This window comes from Mauremys reevesii, linkage group 3 (assembly GCF_016161935.1).
Source record: "Mauremys reevesii isolate NIE-2019 linkage group 3, ASM1616193v1, whole genome shotgun sequence".
Taxonomy (NCBI): domain Eukaryota; kingdom Metazoa; phylum Chordata; order Testudines; family Geoemydidae; genus Mauremys; species Mauremys reevesii.
The window spans coordinates 45,830,731-45,853,112 of NC_052625.1; the positions used below are offsets into that span (position 1 = coordinate 45,830,731).

Consider the following 22,382-nt stretch of genomic DNA (forward strand, 5'->3'; position numbering starts at 1 on the left):
AGTATGAATCGAGTGTTTCAAGAGTAAACCTGGAAAGAAGAGTATGTGTAGAGAAAATACTAACCACCTCTGTAGAAAAGGTTTGATTAATGTGCTCACACAGCTAGGATGACACATAGCTATGCCGGACAGCTATCGTGGACAAATTTAGAACCTCTGTATGAAGTCAGTGTAGACCATGTCTATCATAAATAAAAAAGCAGTTTTCTATTAGAGAGTGTGGATAGAAAAGAAGCAGTGCTCATATCAGAACAAGGCTAAAGGGAACGGTTGTAGGGCATTACCCCCTGATTGCCTTTGGGCCCATCTGCTACCTCAGTTTACCTTTAATCTTGCATCAAACCAGATATCACATGTGGTGATTTTACAGTAGTGCTCTCTTCCAGGTTGGTTTATTATCATAACACAAGACTCAAACATACCCTTACCAGCCTCAGTTATTCTTTTCCGCATATAATGCCGCAAGTTTTTCCAGGTCTTGAGCAGAGCAGGCCCATCCTTGTAGTCCCACCCCTCTCCCAGCTGGGACTTCTGCATCCTGCAAGTCCATCAATGGAGGCTTATCCCTGCACAGTTTCCAGTTCCTTGTAATTCTCTTCCCCCAAAAGGCTTCTGCCTTGGAGTTCTGGAAAATTGTCACCTGTCCTCTTCACAGGCTCTCTGCCTGGGCACTAATGAGAGAGAGTCTCTCTCTGATCTTTTGGGGCGGAGGGGGGGTCTCTCTCCCTTGAATGACCACAGGCTGCCCTTTTACCTGCCAGCAGGCCCGGTTTAGATGCATGCTTCTGTCACATGACCCTTGTATTTATTCCCGATCATACAGGGAGATGGGCTAAACCTGACAAAAGATGCAGCTGTGCCCCAGTCTTTTAATGGACCAGCTCACCCTATGACAGGAACATACTGCAGCTTGCTCTGACCTGTGATATATTTAGTTGCACTTAAATATTAGTCATGTATAGATCTTCAAACACAATAAAGAGGACAGTTAAATTTTACATACAATAAAAATTCAGCATCACCACTTCCATTTGAATAGTTCAGATATTAAAAATCCTACTTTGTCGAGTTCTGCTTGTAGAGCGTCGTTGGCTTGCTGCAAGTCCTGGTTTATCTGGTCGCACGGCAGATCCCCTCTCAGTAAGTCATGTAACTGATGAAACACTTCCTAGAAATGTAGAAGATTGGGGGGGAGGGGTAGGAGAGAGAAACACACTCCTGTTACATGTTTCTTGTCAAGTTACTATAACTATTAACACTGGAAAACGCGGGGGAGGGACTGTAAATCGCCTCTTTAAAAAGTTACTAATTACACTAAAGCGCTCTCTGACAGAAGCAAAAAGAGTTTAAAACCCATTTTTAAGTAAAGCATAAATTCTGTTATGGCCACTAATGGCCATGACTCACTTTGGCCAATCAGAGTAGCCTACTTCATCTGCTACACCAATACAGGTGGATCAAAAAAATACTAGCAAATAATGGAATGAAGCTTATATATCGATTCAAAAGTAGATCTCCATAACAACATTGAGCATTACAACTAAGCAACCAGACTAATCCCCAATAATCATGATCCTTTGGGGTGCGGGGAATTCCCTTCTTTGCTATGATTACGTTTAGCTTATTGCTGTCAAAATGTTTTTCATGAGGAAAATGCCTTAGTTATTTTCAATTTGACTTAACACATGACTGGGCAGCAACAGAAGTTTGGTAGAGGGGCATTGACTCCTCCCGCCTCAGGTCTGGGGAAGCAGAACTTCACTAATGCACACCTCCTAAGATCCTTAGGAATCTAGCCCATCTCCTGCAATCATTAGGAGATGCAAAGTAGATATCCATCTGGGTATAATTCATTTTTGAGGCTTCTTCCCAGCCCCACAGTCCTTATGGTTGGGGCTCTACATGAATTTGAGAGGGGATTTATGTGGGGGAATAGGGCTATGAGGGGCACGGGACTTTTAGTAGGGGGTGTTTGGGTTGGTAAGGAAAAGAGAGGGCTGAGTGGGGGAGCAGAAAGCGGAGGAAGATAGGGAGGGAAAGCACTAGTGGCGTCTCCTGGCAACAAACCTCTCTGCCAAACTTCTCTTGGCAGCAGCTGCAGGACTCCCCTCTAACAAATCATAGCAGGTTTGTCAGCTGGAGAAGGTAGTGAAGTGCTAGTGCTTCCCCTCAGCTTTCTCCTAAGCACCCTCCTATCCTCCAGCAAGACACCTGCTCCATCCCATGTCCTCAAGCACCCCCACAGCCTGTTCTCACTCTCATTGCCAGCCAGAGACCCATCCTATGAAGTCCCCACCCTCTTGGATCCCAGTGATCCATTTCCCCAAATCTTTATGTCTCCCCACCCCCTTATTATATTCAGCCTCTCTGCCCTCAGACCCTTTCCAAAGACCCACTCCTACCCTGGGTTGGCCTGCCAGGAGCAGAAGAATGCAGGCGGGGAGGGTCAAACTCAGGAAGAAGTGAGCAAATTATTAGCAAAATGTTCAAACTTTTTTCTGATTTTATTTTTGTCATCGAACTATAAATTAGAGGTGAACAAATTGGTAGCCTGCCTGCCCAGCCTACCTTGAAGAAATACGGATTCACTTCCTCTTACCAAGTTATAACCACTAGACTACTATTATCAACAGCTAGGGAACATGGCTTTAGTCAACTTAATTCGTGGTAGGCCAGTAAATTGTTTCACTAACAAATACAGATCCATTCAAGGAACTGAGAGGGCGTGGGACCAGCAGGGCCCCATGTACCAGCGCATAAGCACAGGGCTCCAGAGGTTGCCAAAGCTGGCCCTAGGGGTACCATTACGGGGAAAAAATTCTGACAGCGTGCATGTGGGCGCGTACACATCAAATATGGAATCACAGCGTTTTTCTTCTACATGGACAAATACTCAATGAACAACTTGTTCACTCTGGTAATAGCAGTCTGGAGGCAACTTTAAACTTGTGAAAAAATGGGTCTCGTCTTACCTTTTCCTTTTCTTTTATTTTCTGTTCTAAGGACCGACGATTATTTTCGACAAATTGTCTCTGATGACTCAGTAGGTCGTCCATTTTTTGCTCCAACATTTCACGCTATACAAAGTTTAATCATAAATCACAGTGATGCAAGGGTAATATTTATTATTTGTACTACAATAGCAATCCCGCCCCCGCAATCAGGATTGAAATCCCACTTTAGTAGGCACTGTTTAAAAAAAATAACAACAAAAAAAAACGACATACATACGAGGAAGTCATGGTCTCTGCCCCAAAACTGCTTACGGTGTTCCATGACTTAGTGAACACTCACACAGGTATCCCATACCAAACTGAGAACAGATTACACTTGGCTAGAAGACAAGTGTGTGCTAAAGTTTTAATAAGTGTTTAGGCCCAGGAGATAAATTCAATGCAACTTTAAATTTACAGAGAATCGGCACATTGATTGATCAGAAAAAGATTACTGAACTATTTTGAACATATTTACTAATATAATCTGCAATTCAATCGGATTTCAAACTCATGTAAAGAAGCTAGACTATAATAAGAAAAGCTCTCAACAGTCACATCTAGAGGTTATGGTGACAGAGCTATGCCAGTAACTCAGGGAATTTACAAGTAGCATCATTGTGACATCAGAAGCAGCAACCAATCAATCTTTCCTCTGCACTTTGCTATCAGTCAGTGAAGTGGAGAGGGCCTCGTCACAGGTCAAAAGTTCTCATTGTTAAATTACTTGAACATCTGTATACAAACATGGTAATAACCCTGGATTGACTCATTGTCCCTGGCCTCAACCTACTCCCAGCCAAGACCTTCTCTCAATGGGGTCCTCACAGAGGTAGCAAAGAACAGCCATTACCATACCTCTGCAGAGGCAAATTCTTAACCCCCATTCATATGATGGTATAATCTTCAGCATCCTGTATATAGGATGTAGGAAGCAGCAGAATTTTCTAACAAGCAGCAGCATTTTCTAACATTCTTAAGTAGGCAGCAGAATCTGCATGCATAGATAAAATCCCTGACAGCAAAGAGTAGGTGACAACCATCACACTTACAGAAGACATATGTGGTGGTGCCTTTCCCCACGGCAACATAACTTCTTTAATCTAAGTGTGTATGGAAGGGCAGAAAGGGGATGGGAAAAGAGTTAAGCTAAAGAGAAATATGAAGAATCGTGGAATCCATGGACTTGCATGAGCTACAATGTTCTACCCAATGCACACGGAAATTGTGGAGCTGCAACAATTGGCAGAGGCCAAAACATTCAGCTGGACTAACTTCCCCATGTTAAATAGGGTGAAAAGCCAATGATTTTCAAAGAAGGAGACAGTGGTGCTGTTAAAACGTCTTTTTATGACACTTTCAAATGGCTTTAGGATATATAAAATATCTGTGTTTCTTAGATATTTGTTATCGTTATTCACTCTACCGCAATAACAATACTACATTGCTGGCTGCCTCATTAGAGAGCTGGCCTGCTATTTGTTCAGTCTATCCGAGCAACTTATCCATAATGGAAAACTTTTCAAGGTGCAGATCTTCCCCACAGCACACACCCACGTAACTGGTATTAAAAAAAAAAATGAAAAAAAATGAAAAGGTAGGGGAAAAAAGGAACCAATCACTAATCCCAAAAGTCATAGAGCAGCAGATGATCCACTAGTTTCCATGGTTCTCCTGCTACGTTGTCCAGTATATCAATGCAGTGGCTGACCAACTAAACCAAACAACCACTTCATGCAGTGGCAAGGAAGCTCCTGCAGAGAAAGGAAGTGCTGTGCAGGCTGCTGAAATCTTGCTTACCCTATCCCATATAGCAAAGTGTAGGCCTCTTCATGGATATGGAAAGATGGGGCCAAATAAGGATTTGCCTCTTAATGAAAGGCTGGGTTTGACTGGCTTTATTTCTTTACTCTTATCAGTGTACACCTGTTTGGCATCTGTTTTAGCTAGCAAAAAAAAAATCCATTTTATATGATTAACACACGTTTGCTCCACTAATGCAAATTATTTCAACGTTTCAATTATATCAATACTATAGCCACAGAAATTTCTTGGCTTCCTTGCACTGAATACAAGAGGGCCTTTTCCCCCTTGATTCTTCTGCAGCAAAACAGAGAGGTCTTGGAAGGACCCAAGATCTTGCATTCTGAGCACTTTAAAACTCTTCAGTAAGGTGTGTGAATTCTTTCCTGTCATGGAAGGGATCCAGAGGTACCACCCGAATTTAGAGGGTCCAAAGGATAGAGAAAAAATCTGTCCTGGATCATGCAGGTCTGTGACTCTAAGTGGACAGCACTGTTCTGTTTTCTTGTTTATGTACCAGCCTCACAGACTGCAATACAGTTCTACTAATAGGCTTTATTAACTTCTGCCTGTGCTGGTGCTGCATAAGCAAAAGTATGAGATGTTTTAGCTCATATAAAGCTATTTAAATCTTTTAAGGGCATAGGGAAATGGTGGACTTAAATATACAATAGAACCTCAGAGTTACCAACTCGGGAATGGATGTTGTTCGTAACTCTGAACAAAACATGATGGTTGTTCTTTCAAAAGTTTACAACTGAACATTGTCTTAACATAGCTTTCAAACTTAACTATGCAGAAGAAAAAATGCTGCTTTCCCTTCATTTTTTAGTAATTTAACACAGTACAGTGCTGTATTTGCCTTTTTTTGCGGGGGGTGGGGTGGGGTAGAAGGGATGTGTCTCTGCTGCTGCCTAATTATGTTCTTCCAGTTCCAAACGAGATTTGTGTGGTTGTCTGATCAGTTTGTATCTCTGGTGCTTGTAACTCTAAAGCTCAACTGTAAATTATGGAGCCACCATTAGCAAGCACATACATAGTTAAGCTTTGTTGGAGAACTGTGTAATGAATTGTGTTAGTGAAATGTGTACTAAGTAATGTTAGAGAAATTATTATATACAATTCTGGAAGAAAATAGGAATGTTTGCTTTTTGTATGTAGTTCTGCTGCTTGAGATTGTCAGATTTTGCTGAAACAGTCTGTAAATCAGAAAACTGGTTTTTGTGTCTCATCTATAAAGTTCTTGACCAAGCAGATAGCAGGGTAGAGAAGAGAGCTGTTAGCTTTCAGTAAGTCAGGTACAATCCCTCATCCCCCCACCCATCCATTCAACCAGCTAACAAGTTTTGTTTTTAATCACAATATTAATAAAATTCACTGCTTGTTCTCTCACCTTATTCTTGGCTTTGATTATTTCAATGACAGAAGACCCCAAACTCTTCATATATTCCATAGTTACTAATATAATTTGCAATTCAATCGGATTTCAAACTCATGTAAAGAAGCTAGACTATAATAAGAAAAGCTCTCAACAGTCACATCTAGAGGTTATGGTGACAGAGCTATGCCAGTAACTCAGGTGATTTACAAATAGCATCATTGTGACATCAGAAGTACCAACCAATCAATCTTTCCTGTGCAATTTGCTCAGTAACTCAGGTGATTCATAAGTAGCATCATTGTGACATCAGAAGTGGCATCCAATCAATCTTTCCTCTGCACTTTGCTATCAGTCAGTGAAGTGGAGAGGGCCTATTCACAGGTCAAAAGTTCTCATTGTTAAATTACTTGAACGTTTGTATACAAACATGGTAATAACCCTGGATTGACTCAATGTCCCTGGCCTCAACCTACTCCCAGCCAAGACCTTCTCTCAAACAACCGCCATTACTGTACCTCTCCAGAGGCAAATTCTTAACCCCCATTCACATGATGGTATAACCTTCAGCATCCTGTATATAGGATGTAGAAAGCAGCAGAATTTTCTAACAAGCAGCAAAATTGTACAAGTCAGGTACAATCCCTCATCCCCCACCTGCCCATTCAGCCAGCTAACAAGTAAAAACTCAAGGCCACAGAAACAGATGAGTACGAAGAATAAAAATTGCAGTTGTAATATAAGTACAACTGCATGCAGCCAGGGAGCATGACAGCAAGGAATAGCTGTGTTGGGAACCACACAGATATAACTACGTTTTAGCAGGATAAGCAAAAAAATATATTAATCTGAGTTAGTTATTGTGATTTATGCAGGCGAATCTTTTAATCAGGGCCGGCTCTAGACCCCAGTGCGCCACGCACGTGCGTGGGGCGGCATTTTCCCAGGAGGGCGGCAGGCGGGTCCGGCAGACCTTCCGCAGTCATGCCTGTGGGAGGTCCACCGGAGCCGCCGGACCAGCAGACCTCCCGCAGGCATGACGGCGGAGGGGGCGCTCGTCCCGCGGCTCGGGTGGACCTCCCGCAGGCATGACTGCGGAGGGTCTGCTGGTCCCGCGGCTCGGGTAGACCTCCCGAAGGCATGACTGCGGACGGTTCCCTGGTCCCGCGGCTCGGCTGGACCTCCCGCAGGCATGCCTACGGAAGCTCCACTGGAGCCGCGGGACCAGCGCACCCTCCGCAGGCACGTCCCCCGGAGCCGCGGGACCGGTGCCCGGCAGCGCGCCCCCTGCGGCATGCCGCCCTGCTTGGGGCTGCCGGATTACTAGAGCCGCCCCTGCTTTTAATTAGGGGGTTAGAGTAGAATATATAAGGATAAAGACACAGATGAGGTAGCTTCCTCTACTGAGTCCGCGCAAAGTTACAGAACAGAGGATTAAAAAAGTAGATAATTGACATAATAGTGGAGAAGAGACAGAGGAAAAATAGCCAAGCATAGCAGAGTCACCCTGTCCCCAAGAAAGATAACTTGAGCACTTCCTTGTCTTGCCTTATCTTTTTTTGCATGTTTATGTAATTCATACATGATAGTAGCATTGTCTAAAAACATATATAATAAAGGCTAAAATAAATTGTTTAAGCCTAAATTGAAGTGGATTTGGTTTTCACCCAACAGGTTGACATTTGCATTTAAAGTGGAACTAAAAATCCCTGTTTCACAGTATAATAAATGAATCTACTTTCCAAGTTTAGCAGAGTTACACTTTAGATTACATTAATTTTTTGCATAAAATAGTTTCTTACTTTGCCAGAGAAATTTAAAAAAAAATCACAATATTAATAAAATTCACTGCTTGTTCTCTCACCTTATTCTTGGCTTTGATTATTTCAATGACAGAAGACCCCAAACTCTTCATATATTCCATAGTTACTAATATAATTTGCAATTCAATAGGATTTCAAACTCATGTAACGAAGCTAGACTATAATAAGAAAAGCTCTCAACAGTCACATCTAGAGGTTATGGTGACAGAGCTATACCAGTAACTCAGGTGATTTACAAGTAGCATCATTGTGACATCAGAAGAACCAACCAATCAATCTTTCCTGTGCAATTTGCTCAGTAACTCAGGTGATTCATAAGTAGCATCATTGTGACATCAGAAGTGGCAACCAATCAATCTTTCCTCTGCACTTTGCTATCAGTCAGTGAAGTGGAGAGGGCCTATTCACAGGTCAAAAGTTCTCATCGTTAACTTACTTGAACATCTGTATACAAACATGTTAATAACCCTGGATTGAGTCATTTTCCCTGGCCTCAACCTACTCCCAGCCAAGACCTTCTCTCAATGGGGTCCTTACAGAGGCAGCAAAGAACAGCCATTACCGTACCTCTGCAGAGGCAAATTCTTCACCCCCATTCATATGATGGTATAATCTTCAGCATCCTGTATATAGGATGTAGGAAGCAGCAGAATTTTCTAACAAGCAGCAGCATTTTCTAACATTCTTAAGTAGGCAGCAGAATCTGCATGCATAGATAAAATCCCTGACTGCAAAGAGTAGGTGACAACCATCACACTTACAGAAGACGTATGTGGTGGTGCCTTTCCCCACGGCAACATAACTTCTTTAATCTAAGTGTGTATGGAGGGGCAGAAAGGGGATGGGAAAAGAGTTAAGCTAAAGAGAAATATGAAGAATCGTGGAATCCATGACTTGCATGAGTTACAATGTTCTACCCAATACACACGGAAATTGTGGAGCTGCAGCAATTGGCAGAGGCCAAAACATTCAGCTGGACTAACTTCCCCATGTTCTCAGGCATTCCTGCACCCCTCAGAGTTTCTCCACTAATCTCAATTCAGAGTGCCTGCAAAGTTCAGTAGCTCCACCAGAACCTCCAGTTCTCCTGGTACCCACAGAACCTGAGGGACCCCTATCATACTTCTAAGTACTACAATGTTCCCTGTTTCTTAGCTCCCCCATTGTTCTCTGCATAACACCGGGAGCTCTCTGCCAGCTTTCTTTCTTTGCATGGGAAAGATTTCAAAATGTCTTAAAGAAATTATCAAGAAAATCCCCAGGCAGAAACCAAACAAAACAAATCATTAAACTCTGTGAGTAAAGTTGACTGTACATGTAAGTGTTGTTTTTTTAAAAATTCATAATGCTGCAGTTATGAAAAACAAACAAAATGAAGCATTAGAAACCAAGGTAATTCAGAGTTAAGATCAAAATAAAAGACAGCCTAACATTTGAAAAGTAGGCAAGGTCAGGGCCGGCTCCAGGCACCAGTGTAGCAAGCAGGTGCCTGGGACAGCCAATGAAGAGAGGGGTGGCACGTGCAGCAGTTCGGTAGCAATTCAGCAGTGGGGCCGTCACTCCCTCTCGGAGCGAAGGACCTGCCGCCGAATTGCCGCCGTAGAAGAAGCGGCGGTAGAGCTGCCACCAATCGCGAACGCGGCTTCTTTTTATTATTATTTTTTGCTGCTTGGGGCGGCAAAAATGCTAGAGCCGGCCTTGGTTCAGATGCAAGTCTGTGACAACTGTCAGTAGGAACACAGCATGTGTCCAAAAGACACTTTGTCCGGACATAAGATAAGCATAAGCATAAGCTGGGTCTGCATAAAAGCTTGGAGTTCTCCATCCTTCTCTTTGAGGAGATCTTAGTCTGGAATCATCTCTGGACTCTTCCGCGCCCTGTACCTTTTTCACAGAAAGCTTCTTGTCCAACATGCCAGACTTTGAAAGAGGATGTTGCTGATGAGGCCCAGGAAGCGAGGGACCCAGTACTAGCACTCTAAGGAGCAGAGAAGGCATTTACAGGATGGTTATCTGACCCAGGGCCTGAAGCTACTCTCATTGCTTTACCCATTAAGTACATCTGGAGCAGGGCTTCTCTAGATTTGCAGGTCCTGCAAGTGAAGGACTTGCAAATATGTATTTTGTCTGGGGGAATGTTCCTGGAAAATGCCAAACATTACAGGGTATAGTGCCCGTGTTTGATGGGCAGTATGTAAATCCAGGGGACTTAAAAGAAGCCATCCTGACACCAGAAAGAAATAGCTATTCTGGTTAAAAAACCAAAATGCCAATGAGCAACAACTAGCTATCTCTATCTACACGCTGCACAGATTTAAAAAGAGCCAGGTATTTTGTTAGCACTGCTCACTGCCCATGTTCATCTCAAAGCCAGGAGGCATGAGAGGAACTGAGTGGTGGCTGGCCTGCTCCACCCTTTTATGCCCTGGGTGCAGGATATGAGGACGCTCAAGGTGCATGAGACTCTGAACATGGGTGAGTGGGGTGCATTGCACACCGTCAGCAAACTGTGGAAATGGATAACCACTGAAGGGAAAAAAGTTGCAAAGGGATAGCAGTGGTCTGTTCATTAAACCAATAATACACTGGCTTTTACAAATTGTCCTGGAGCCAGTACAAAAAGCCCTTGATCAAAACACCAGTTCAGTATGGAGATCTTATCTCGCAAACTCTTATGTGAAGGACTTGAAAACGGCACATTTTCCAGGAAGAAAGATTAGAGGCTAGAGTCACTGAAAAGGCAGAGTTGAGGTTGTTTGAGAGCCTGAATTATACATTTCCAAATTGATAAATGTTGGGCTGCAATTTACATTTAACTTAACTTTGAATTTCCCGTATTTTTAATATTTGTTATTTTTAATTACTACAAATTTATTGTAAGGCACTCTCATCCTTGACTCGAGTTTACCCAAGTATTGAGCCTGCGATAGTTTAGAATCCAAGTAACTTTCCCCTGAATTTATGGCAGTTTAGGCTGAAAATATTAAACTATATGACAGTGTCCCTTTAAGGTCACAATTGGCCACCAGGTGTCAATCTTCCTCTATGGAATATTATTGGTAGGGGCCTACGGTCCATTTTGGTCAATTTTAGGGTCATAGGCTTTTAAAAACCATAAATGTCATGATTTCAGCTATTTAAATCTGAAATGTCACAGTGTTGTAATTGTAGGGGTCCTGATCCAAAAAGGTATTGTGTGTGTGGGCGGGGGGGTGTCACAAAGTTACTGTGGAGGGGTTGTGGTGCTGCTACCCTTACCACTGTGCTGCTGGTGTTGACGGTGCTGCCTTTAAGCTGGGAGGCCGGAGAGTGGCAGCTGCTAGCTGGAAGCCCAGCTCTGAAGGCAGCACAGAAGTAACGACCCTCAATTTGAGAAACACTGGTCTCCCCCATGAAATCTGTATAGAATAGGATAAAAGTACACAAAAGACCTGATTTCATGGTCCGTTTGGACAGAAGCCGTGGCCCCGCGCCTGCTGGGGATAGAGAACTCCAGGGCTGTGGGCGCCGGTGCTCTCTGTCCCCGGTAGGCACGGGGCCGCGGCTTCTCTCCCCTGCTCAGGCACTAGGCACTAGGGGCAGTAGGCACTAGGCGGCGCACATCAATGCACCGCTTTGGGGACCACTGACTTAAACTGACCAGCTTGAAACCCCGCTATACCGCGACCCTGCATTTATCGCCATGGAATTTTTTGGACCCCAAACATCGCGTTATAACGGGGTTTCACTGTACTTACAGTATTAGTACTTTAAAGCAGCCTACACATTCTAATTAGACACTTGATAAGATGCAAATTAGAAAAAAACTATTTAAAAACTGCTTATCAGGTTAAATATGTAGCAATATAAAAACATTTTAAAAATCTATTATCAAATTGGAAAAATTGAAAGGCCTTTAAAAGTCTGGTTGGCACAATTTATATTTAATTTTTGAACTTGGATAGTGGCTGTAGATCAGTTTCACTTTGTTTTTTACTAGCTTCATTTTCTTATTCTTATGCATTGGCACAACACTGCAGTGTTTAGGCCACAAATTTTGCAGAGGTTCTTTGTCAGGGGTTCTCAAACTGGGGGTTGCAACCCCTTAGGGGGTCGTGAGGCTATGATGTGGGGGAGTCTCAAGCTGTCAGCCTTCACCGCAAACCCTGCTTTGCCTCCAGCATTTATAATGGTGTTAAATATATTTTAAAGTGTTTTTAATTTATATGGGGGTGGGGGACTTGCTATGTGAAAGGGGTCACCAGTACCAAAGCTTGAGAATCACTGCTCTTTGTTTATAAGAACTACCTCCACTGGAATTTTCTAAAACATTATTAAAACATTTCTATTTGGTCTTAAGTTTTGAAAAAGCTGCTTCTGAAGAAAAGCTATTAGAAACCTATATTTGGGGCCAAATTTAACCCAATAGTGTTCATTTAACTTATTCAATGCATGTCTCCCTTTTTGGAAGGGGCCTTTTGTAAATATCATATAGGGTCTTTTTTTTCACATCACTAAAACCACTTATCTAAAAATCAAAACTGTTTTTTTCATGATATACGTGTGTGTGTTTGGGGAGGCTCAGAATCTATAGTTTCTTTTCCACAGACTTCAATGGAATTTTGCACATGAAGAACAGTAGTCATCAATTTCAGATTATTAGCATGTGAAATGAATGATCTGATCATTCTTTTATGAGGACCTATTCCACTGGTACTCTATCTGCGAACAAACAGATGGCAGCCAATGGCAGTTGAGAATTTTCCTTTTTTCGGTCACTGACCCTTCTCCCTGCCCCATCCCCTTCCTCCCCCCCCCAACACCCCCCCAAAAACCCCAAACAAACTAACAAACAAACAAACAAACAAACCAACCCTTCAGGCTTCCAAAGCTGAAACTTCATCTTAGGTTTGCAATTAACTTTACAATGTGACCGTGCACATAAACTAAGCCTTGAATGAAAACTCTTCCCATTTCAACTAACAGTAAGCAAAGGGTGAGTGTTTGAATTGAGATAACTGTCCTGCAGAACAGCATTACCATTTAAAAAATGATCTTTTTCAAAGACCACTTGCCAACGATTTTGGCTTAATTGGATTAAAGCAGAAATCTAAGAAAGGAGACCCATCCATTCACTGAAAAAAAAATGGAGGATACAGACACTGTCCCAAACACTTCCAACAAGGTAACAAAATTTACTGACAGAAAATCTGAAGACCAAAGACAGAATGGCAGAGCAGAAGACATGAAATGGCCTTAAGTCACCTGTCACCTTATCTGCTGAAGATAAGGTTCTTCCTATAGTGTTTATTAAATGTTTACAAAGACTTCCAAGTGGGTATCCTGCACAGCTGCACTGACACTAGGGCTACACTACAGCTTAAGTCGACATAAGGTTTGTTGCTCAGTCGTGTGAAATTAGTCACCCACCTGAGCGACATAACTTACACAGAGTTAAGCGTCGGTGTGGACAGCACTGTGTCGACAGGAGACATAGCTGCCACCGCTATGGGCCCGGAGGAATTAAGCCAACGGGAGACCTCTAGACCTCTATCCCATCGGCTTAGAGTGGCTACACTAGAGAGCTTAAGCTCAGAAGACTTCTCAGTTGAAGAAGCTCCAGATGCTCATTCTACTATGGTTCTAGTTTAAGCAGGCAAGGATCTCCTGAAAATGACTTCTTGATAGAACAGATTACTCTACAGAACCTTCCAAAGAATTAAATTCAAAACACAATAAAACAAGTCAGTTTCTGAGCTCAGTTAATTTTTTCATACTGGAAAAACTTTATAAACCAAGAAAATAATTAATAAACATGTATATAGGGTTTTTTACCCAGAGATCTCCAAAAGTCTTACACATTGAGTAGGTATTTTACTCCCCTTTTATATATAAAACAGTCTTCAATGAAGTCCTTAAACACAGAGGGTTATAATTCTCTTTAAAAAAAATAAGATGTTCTTATTTACAAAGTAGATTTAAAGTTATAACTACACTTGCAAGATACCTTGGTTCTGTGTTTTTAACTGCTCGATGACGGAAGAATTACCACAATTTTCAGGGAACTTGTTGTTGAAATCTGTCTTCTTTGATCTTAAGCCACTGTGACTAGGAATTGCCTCTTATCCCCATGGAAAATGGGATGAAGTAAAACCTCTCTTTAAAGGGTTTCTTGACTGCTGGATGAAGGACAGCTGTGTGTCTTTTCTTGTTGCCACGAGAACACTGATGAAGAAGCCTGATGCCGAGCAATCTCTCTGTGACTCTTAGTACTTTGAGGATGAGAATGATTTATTTTCTATTTAAAAAGAGTGGGGGAAAGCATATCTACCTTTACATAGCTGACAATTCATAAGAGAATTAATTCACTACTGTATGGTGGAAATAAGATAGGGCAATTGGTCAAGCTGTCAGTTGCAATTTTGGATAACAGAGTCCGCGACACAGATCGTCCATCAGCACAAAGTACTATATGATTTACACCAGTCTGCTTTTATACCCCCAGCAGTCAACTGACTGGAATACTTTGCTGATTAACATCACAGGCAGCTGAAGAGGGTTGGGGGAGTACTATCTGCAGTTCAGATATATCTAAGCTGGCCAGCATCTCAATGGCAAGAAGTTTGACCTGTGGTTCCTTATATTTAGTATATCAAGTTTTTTGTTTTGTTTTTTAAGAGAGGCATCCTATCAGTTAACATTGAGGTACCTTCCCTGCACATTCCTCACGATCAGATCGGTTTTGTCAAGCTAGCTGTTGACAGGCATAATATTCATTTTTGTATTTCGTTCTAGACTTACTGTGCATTAGAACGGATCCTCATTTGTGTTCTGTGGACAAATATAGCTACATTTTAGACTGTGGGCTCTAGTCATCTCCAAATGTGTGGTGATCCCATTAGCAAGAATTCTACATGTAAATCATTCCACACACAAGAGAGAGACACTCATTTATTTGCACTTACTTTTACAAAATCCCTGGACTCAAAAAACATGCTTTGGCTCTAATATCAGATATTTTTCTTTCCCTAAACCTCTGACTGCCAGAAGCCGGGACTGGATGACAGGAGGGATCACTCAATAAATTGCCCTGTTCTGTTCATTCCTCTGAAGCATCTGCCACCATCCAGAAGCCAGGATAATGGGCTAGATGGACCATTGGCCCTACTGGATCAGACCATTCTGTTCTAAAAATACAAAAAAGCTGCTATTGGTACTTACTGAACTTGGTTTTCCAATATGTCTAACATTTGAATGGGGTTTTTGACTAAAGCACTAAGGGCCCCAATACTGCTCCCCAAAATTCACAAGAATGTAATCCCTGACATCAGTAGTGGAGCAGCTTCCCCCCTCCAGTAAAGCAGGGCTTCAAAACAGCCAAGCGAAGCTGACTGAGGAAGCAGCCACAGCTGTGGCCAACCCAATCAGGGCCCAGCTGGCCCTGATAAGAGGCCTGTGAGCCAGCACCTGAAGGACTCTCTCTTCAGCCCTGGAGGGAGAGGGGTGAGCTGTCTGCAAGCAAGGGACCCGAAGCAGAGCAGAGCTGGGGGAAAGGGCAAGGGGAGCTGGGGAGCTCTAGCCTTGCAACTCCCCAGGCTGCGGGTCTTGATGGAGGTCTATGGAGGTCCTGGTGCTGCAGAGGGGCAGCCCAGGAATAGGCAGAGGCAGCTGGTCCTAACCCCTGGCCAATGATGAGTGGCCATTACAGACCACGGTCTGCCCCAGTGAGTTGGGGCAAGAGGATGACTGGCAGTAGCCACTGAGTCAAGGTGGTTTTAGAGGGTTGGGAGCTCCCCTGGGAGGGGAAACCCAGAGAGAGTGGGGGTATTGCTGGGGCAGAACCCCTAGGAAAAGGGCACCGGGGTCTGGGAGGGACATGGGGCCTGAGGCTGGCGAGACATCCGCCGGCAGAGAGCGCTCCAAAGGCTGGAAAGAGACGAACAGCAGGAGGTGCCACAGCGGTGAGTCTTCGCCTCGCTACAGAGCGCTATCAGTCTTTAAAAGTGCTACAAAGGAAGCACCTACTGAAAAACAGTAATGGGAATATTCCTGGATATTTACACTGAGTTTATCATGTAAATCAACTTCTAAATTTACTAGAAAGTGATTGTACACGTATTTCATTAATTTTGTTTGTAGGTTTTCAGTACACGTTTCCTAAAGAAAGGATGTAAGCATGTTGAAGTAGTATAAATATTCTTAAGGTGGTAAAACAACTGTGCCCAAGTTGAGTAAGTTAGGTTTTTTGTTTGTTTTGCTTTTAAAACAGAAAACATAAGAGATCATTTTCAGATTTTAAATGCAAAAACATATACATTCCATATAAATTCTATCCCTCGTGATAACTAAGTATTGATAAATTCTCAGTCGTGTGATTATTTACATGAAAACAATATGTTTAAAAAGTCCTTTTTGTGTATTCTAATTAGTACTAACTTTTCAAAAATGCTGTCAGGAAATTAACCATACCCCCTGCTTTCTCTTCTTAAATCTACACTTTAATCCCAATGGTATGAACAATGAGCACATTTAATGTTACCACTTTCCCTGAAAAATCATATGGCTAATTTTGAAGAACTGCACCTTTCTCCATGTCACACATTAAATGAGATTCTAATGCTGAGATACTCTAGCCCCATACTTTAATCTGGATATTTCTCAGCTTTTTTCTTTCTTCAACTTCTTTATTGTATTGTTCTTGGAGTTCTTCAAACTTAAAACCTACAAATTGACAGTGAATATTTGCTAATAATCTGCCTCATTTCATACATAATCTTTCCCTTTCCATTTCTTATGCCTAATATTAGACAAGGGTGATAAAAGCAACAGCCCTCATTAATCTCTAGTGATATATTAAGACAACAACTCAACGGGAGTTCTTCTAAAACCGAACCGTTCAGAGACTGAAAACTGAGATCTGGAACTCAGTGCCACAATGAAATTGCAACCACTAGACTGAGGGACCAATACCTGGGGTACAAATGTATATTGTAATATCTCCTGAATGAAGAATTTTTTCCCATCGCTCCCCTGGCATTAACATTCATTTGTAGCATGAATTAAAAATCAGGCATTAAGGTTCAAAGGAGCTCAAAAGAAAAATCAGTGGGAGTTGGACACCTAACTTCTTGCTAATGGGACTCACCACACATTTGAAAATCTCAGCCTAAAGTCACATCTTGCTTCTCTCCACTTTAACTCCTACATAACTGTAGCAGCCACTTTCTCAAGGAACACCATAGCCAGAATGCTTTGCCTCTTCCAAAAGCATCTGAAATCTCAGCTTTCAAATGAGAACAAGGACTGGGGATCTCCAACTCCAGCTAGGTAGCCAAATGCAAGTTTTTGGCAGTACCTTCTTTTGGTGTCCATGAAATCTGAGTGTTTTTGTTTTATATTGTAGAGTCTGAATTTCACAACCCTAAACTCAAGCAAATTGTGTGATGGTACCTTGTCACTGGTGTTAGGCCTAAATAAAATGTAACCCAAAGCCAGTTGTGTCAACCTGAACAAAGTCAGGCTAACACCCTAACAGAGGTTTATGGGTAATTCATAAGTGGAAAGTCCCAGGGAGTTACAGGTCTGTCTCTCACAAAGTTAAGCAACCATGAGATAAGAAAGGGACTGTATTCCTAGCATGGTTCCAAACGTACTGAGGTAGAAACAATTATTTTGAATGAAAATTTTACCTGAATATTTTGTTATAGAACATAATTAGTTAGGATGTACGTGTGTTCATGGGCGCCAACTTATATGGACTCTTGGAGCTAAAGCCCCAGGAATATTCATAATCAGGGGCTCTGCTCCACCAATATTTGGAGCTAGATTTTTCCCCCTCCCTGGAGCTTCCCTGAATGTAAAGAGAGCGCACAGCGCGTCTCTCTCTCCTTTGCTGCTGCTGCCGTAGCCTAAGGGCTGCAGCATTAGCATAAGAGGAATGCTAACTGCTGCTGAAGCACTCAGGAGGGGGAGGGGAGTGGAGGGGGCCTCCCCTCCCCTTCCCTCCCCTCTCCTCTCCTGCCCCTACCTGGAGGAGACACAAACGGGCCAGGAGACAGACATCACTCACCTTAGCAGCTGTTGGGGCTTCCGTGAGTGTTTGACCCTATGATTTTTTATTATGTTTGAGAGTTTGACCCTATGATTCCCCCCCTGCCCCTGCCCCAGTCCCAGCCCCTACTCCTACCCCCAGTGAGGTGCAGCAGGCTGCACAGGGGAGGCAGGAAGCCACATGTGAAGGCAATGCCCCCTCCCCCAGCACCCACCAACCCACCCGCCACAGGAGGGATGGGAGAGGGAGGCTTCCTAGACCTGAGCAGCTGGGGTTTGGGTGAATTTTATGACACCCTGCTCCCCCGTCCCATAGCCAGCCACCACCCTGCCTACCCCACTTCTGCCCCATGCTGGGCAAGGGGCAGCCCCATCCACAGTGAAGTTATGGTGAGGGGCAGCAACATGGAAGGCCACCTATGCCCCCCCCCACTACCCATCATAGGGGAGGGGAGTGAGCTTTCTGGACCTGAGAGGGGCCCTAGGAGCATGTGCAGAGTGTGTGTGCCGTGGGGGGCAGGAGGGGTCCCTCCCCTGGAGCTTGCTGCTGCCAGTGGTGGTGATGGGGAGTCCTCTCTGGCCCTAGCCCTGGGGCAGCCTGTCTGCACCCCAAGTTCCTCATCCTCAGCCCTGCCTCACCCCAAAGCCTGCACCCCCAGCACCGAGCACGCTCCTGCACTGTGAACCTTTCATCCCCAGCCCCACCCCAGAACCCTCACCTGAGGGGAAAAACATGCAACTTAAATTTGGTGGTCAGTTTGGAGTATCATTGTATTTAGCACAATATTTGATTATTTTACACCCTTCAAAGTATGTAACTGGTCGTATACAGGTGTTTTCTCTGAATACTGCCTGTGTGCCTCAGTTTCCCCAATGCATTTCTTAAGGCTCTAGATGGTGGGATAAGGGGGTGTGATTGTTGTAAAGCCCTAGAGGGCCAGTGTGATGCTGTCTGCACAGAGAATGGCCGACACCCTGTCTCCAGGCAACTGATGGCCTGGGCCACTCTCCTGCAAGGTGCCAACTGAAGGTGTTTGGAGTATCATTGTATTTAGCACAATATTTGATTATTTTACACCCTTCAAAGTATGTAACTGGTCGTATACAGGTGTTTTCTCTGAATACTGCCTGTGTGCCTCAGTTTCCCCAATGCATTTCTTAAGGCTCTAGATGGTGGGATAAGGGGGTGTGATTGTTGTAAAGCCCTAGAGGGCCAGTGTGATGCCGTCTTCACAGAGAATGGCTGCAACCCTGCCTCCAGGCAACTGATGGCCTGGGCCACTCTCCTGCAAGGTGCCAACTGAAGGTGTTGGAGAACAAAGAGATCAGGTGGCCTCCTAATGCCTGGAAAAGAGACAAAGGCCAGAGGAGGGAGTGTCAGTGCCTGTGCAGACTTCCGGGAAGCGCATGGTGTGGAAGGGGATGCTGGGATGCTTTGGAACAACTCCATACAAAGCCAGTCAGGACTCTGGGGGAGCCTCCTCTCTTAGCATACTGTCTCCAGGGCAAGAAGCTTACACCTTCCTGGGTCTGACCTCAGAGCATTCAGCATGCCCTTCCACACCATGCACTTTCCGCAGCGAGTCTGCCCAGGCAGGTCCTGGGGCAACCAGAGGTCCCTGCACCCCAACTCCGCAGTCAGATGTGACTCTCAGCCAGACAGTAAAACAGAAGGTTTATTAGATGACAGGGATACAGTCTAAAACAGAGCTTGTAGGTACAGAAAACAGGACCCTTCAGTCAGGTCCATCTTGGGGGGTGGGGAGCCCAGACCCAAGTTCTGGGCCTCTCCGATTCCCCAGCCAGCTCCAAACTGACACTCCCTCATCTGGCCTCTGTGTCTCTTCCGGACAAGGAGGCCACCTGATCTCTTTGTCCCCAACACCGTCAGTTGGCACTTTGCAGGGGAAACTGAGGCACCCACACAGTATTCAGAGAAAACATTAAGAACATTCCCACTTTGTCACAACAGGTGCAACAAAATATAATACCGTATATTGAAGCAGGCAAGTGCTGCTTCTGACTTTCCACTTTTAATTGACCCTTGTAATCTTGTGGTGCTGACGCATTGTAGCTTCATTTTATATCAGCTTACAGGGTGGGGGGGGACCACCATTTTGGGCCCCACCAAAAATTATGCGAACCTGCCGCCTATGCGTGTGTTACGTCCATATTAGTATCTGCATTTGTACCTCCCCTGAATCAAGACAAAGCATAGTCTTGGACTCACAAAGTATGCTCACTTCAATTCCTACATAGTCACTCATGGGAATTAATTTTCAAATACTGGAAAATTATAGACATTAACAGATTATAAGCCAAACACATGGTCAGCTGTTTTCTTCATTCACCTTTTGTTTTCTTTTATGCTTTCAGGAATGACCTGTACTTTCACAAGAATTTACATTTTATTCAGTTGCATACTAGGGGGGAGGGGGAGTGATCATTGTGATTTTGATTTGGTGTTAAAAGAGCAGAAAAATTCTTCTGTGGGGTCCTCCTGAGTGATAAGTCTCCTGTAATCAATGTTTGCTGACTTCTCTCAAGTTCAGATTTGTTCCTGCTTAAAAGAGAATTAGAAGTACAAGGAATTAGTTACAGAAACAAATAGGGCCCAATCCGACATTTTTAAGAGCCCCCAGTGCACATCGAATGGCAATTTTGGTTGCTCAAGGAATATAAAATTAGGCATAATAAAGATATATCACTAAAAATGTGATTCTAGATGACAATACCACACCTTCAAATAAATATTGGAATCTGTACTTTCACTTCTAGTGATATTGGGTTGTTGTTTAAATTCTTTCTTCTATCAAAGAGACAATTAGCTTATATTTTATATATACACTCAAGGTTTAATATTTCAGAAAACTCATAACTTAAAGAATTATACACAAAGGACACAGAGATGAAGAGCAATTACAACCATTATCCCCTCTTAAAATCAGTCACAGCTCTGATAAGGCTCCCTCTGCTGGACATTCACAAGACTGCTGCCTTTGGGTCCCAATATGCTTGATTTGTGCTCTTAAGCTTCCCTTGACCTGAATAGGCTGCAGCAACTGCCTTTTCCCTTGGATTTGCTGGTACACTTCCAGGGCCCAGGCTCCTAGTTCCACTTCCCAGTTACAGGACCACACAACCTAATTGTCTTAAGCCCCCAGGCCAGCACTGACCCTGCAGACTTAAACACACCCTTTTCCCAGAGCTTCTACATTGTGAGCACTCCAGGTACACAGTTCACCTCTTCAGTGATAGGTAGTAGTTGAACACAGACACACAGACTTTACAAGGGTTCCCAAAAAACACTCTGTTAGCAAGCACAAGAAGTATACAGATCTGAACAAAAAAATAATAAAACCCTCTACACAATTCCCTGCCTCAATTTCGTCACCACTCTTAGAGCATTCTTTGGTTTTAGGTCAGAGTCCTCTAGTTCAGGATTCTTCCTCTCTCTGTCCTCATGCACATGGTTTCTCCCTTGAATCATGGAGTATCTGCAGTCTTTTCTCTCCTTGCCTCCCTCCCCAGGATTCGTCAGAAACCCTCTTTTCTTATCTCCCCCTTCTTTGTCAGGTGACTCCCAATCAGCCTCATCAGCTAATGAAAGTACCTGACCACAGATTCTGTTGCTTAGTTACCATCACTCCTAGAATTTAAGTATCAGAGGGGTAGCCGTGTTATCTGGATCTATAAAAGCAGCAAAGAGTCTTGTGGCACCTTATAGACCTACAGACGTTTTGGAACATGAGCTTTCGTGGGGGCATCCGACAAAGTGGATATTCACCCAGGAAAGCTCATGCTCCAAAACGTCTGTTAGTCTATAAGGTGCCACAAGACTCTTTGCTGCTTTTCCTAGAATTTAGATGGTGAAAAGCTAGTTTAGCCTGGATAGTAGCCCTTGCTTTGTCCCAGGGTGCTCCATTTAAATGATCATCAAAGTTTCACAGCCTATCATTGATAGCCCCAGGCCCTCACCACTTGGAATTTTAGTCCAAGATGGAGGTAAAAAAACAGAAGCTAAAAGACCCACATTCAAAATGGAGTTTGCAATCTGACACAGGGTCCCCAATATCAAACCATTTGTAAACTGTACATAGGCAGATTCTCCAAATGTTCATAATTAAATTGTTTTATTAAGATTCCATTTTATGAAGCTACTGCTATATGTACAACAATCCCCCAAAGAGTCATATAACCTCCAAACTCTTTCACTTTATCACGCTCATTAATATAATATAGAGTGTTAGGTGAAGACTTTCAAGCCTGTCTCTCTAAAAAGTTGCACGAGAAAGTGGCAGTGGTAAAAATTCTGTTGTCATGGTGACACTGCCAAAACTATTTTGGTCAAGTGCA

The 22,382-nt window shown here is 43.4% G+C and overlaps 1 protein-coding gene across 7 annotated transcripts in view; it reads right to left on the minus strand.

Moving 5' to 3' along the window:
• LOC120401235 (centromere protein F-like) overlaps positions 1–22,382 on the minus strand; it is a 181,117-nt gene that overhangs the window by 23,730 nt on the left and 135,005 nt on the right. For 3 of the 7 annotated variants that reach the window (XM_039530936.1, XM_039530938.1, XM_039530932.1), the window contains exons 2-3: positions 2,973–3,077; positions 1,061–1,168 (exon numbers count right to left, since the gene is read on the minus strand). In XM_039530936.1, the coding sequence (XP_039386870.1) occupies positions 1,061–1,168; positions 2,973–3,077 (213 nt within the window). Of the gene's footprint in view, positions 1–1,060; positions 1,169–2,972; positions 3,078–6,189; positions 6,370–8,038; positions 8,180–13,983; positions 14,105–22,382 lie in introns of those variants that run through there. The other 4 variants (XM_039530937.1, XM_039530933.1, XM_039530935.1 and 1 more) reach the window with 4 other exon arrangements.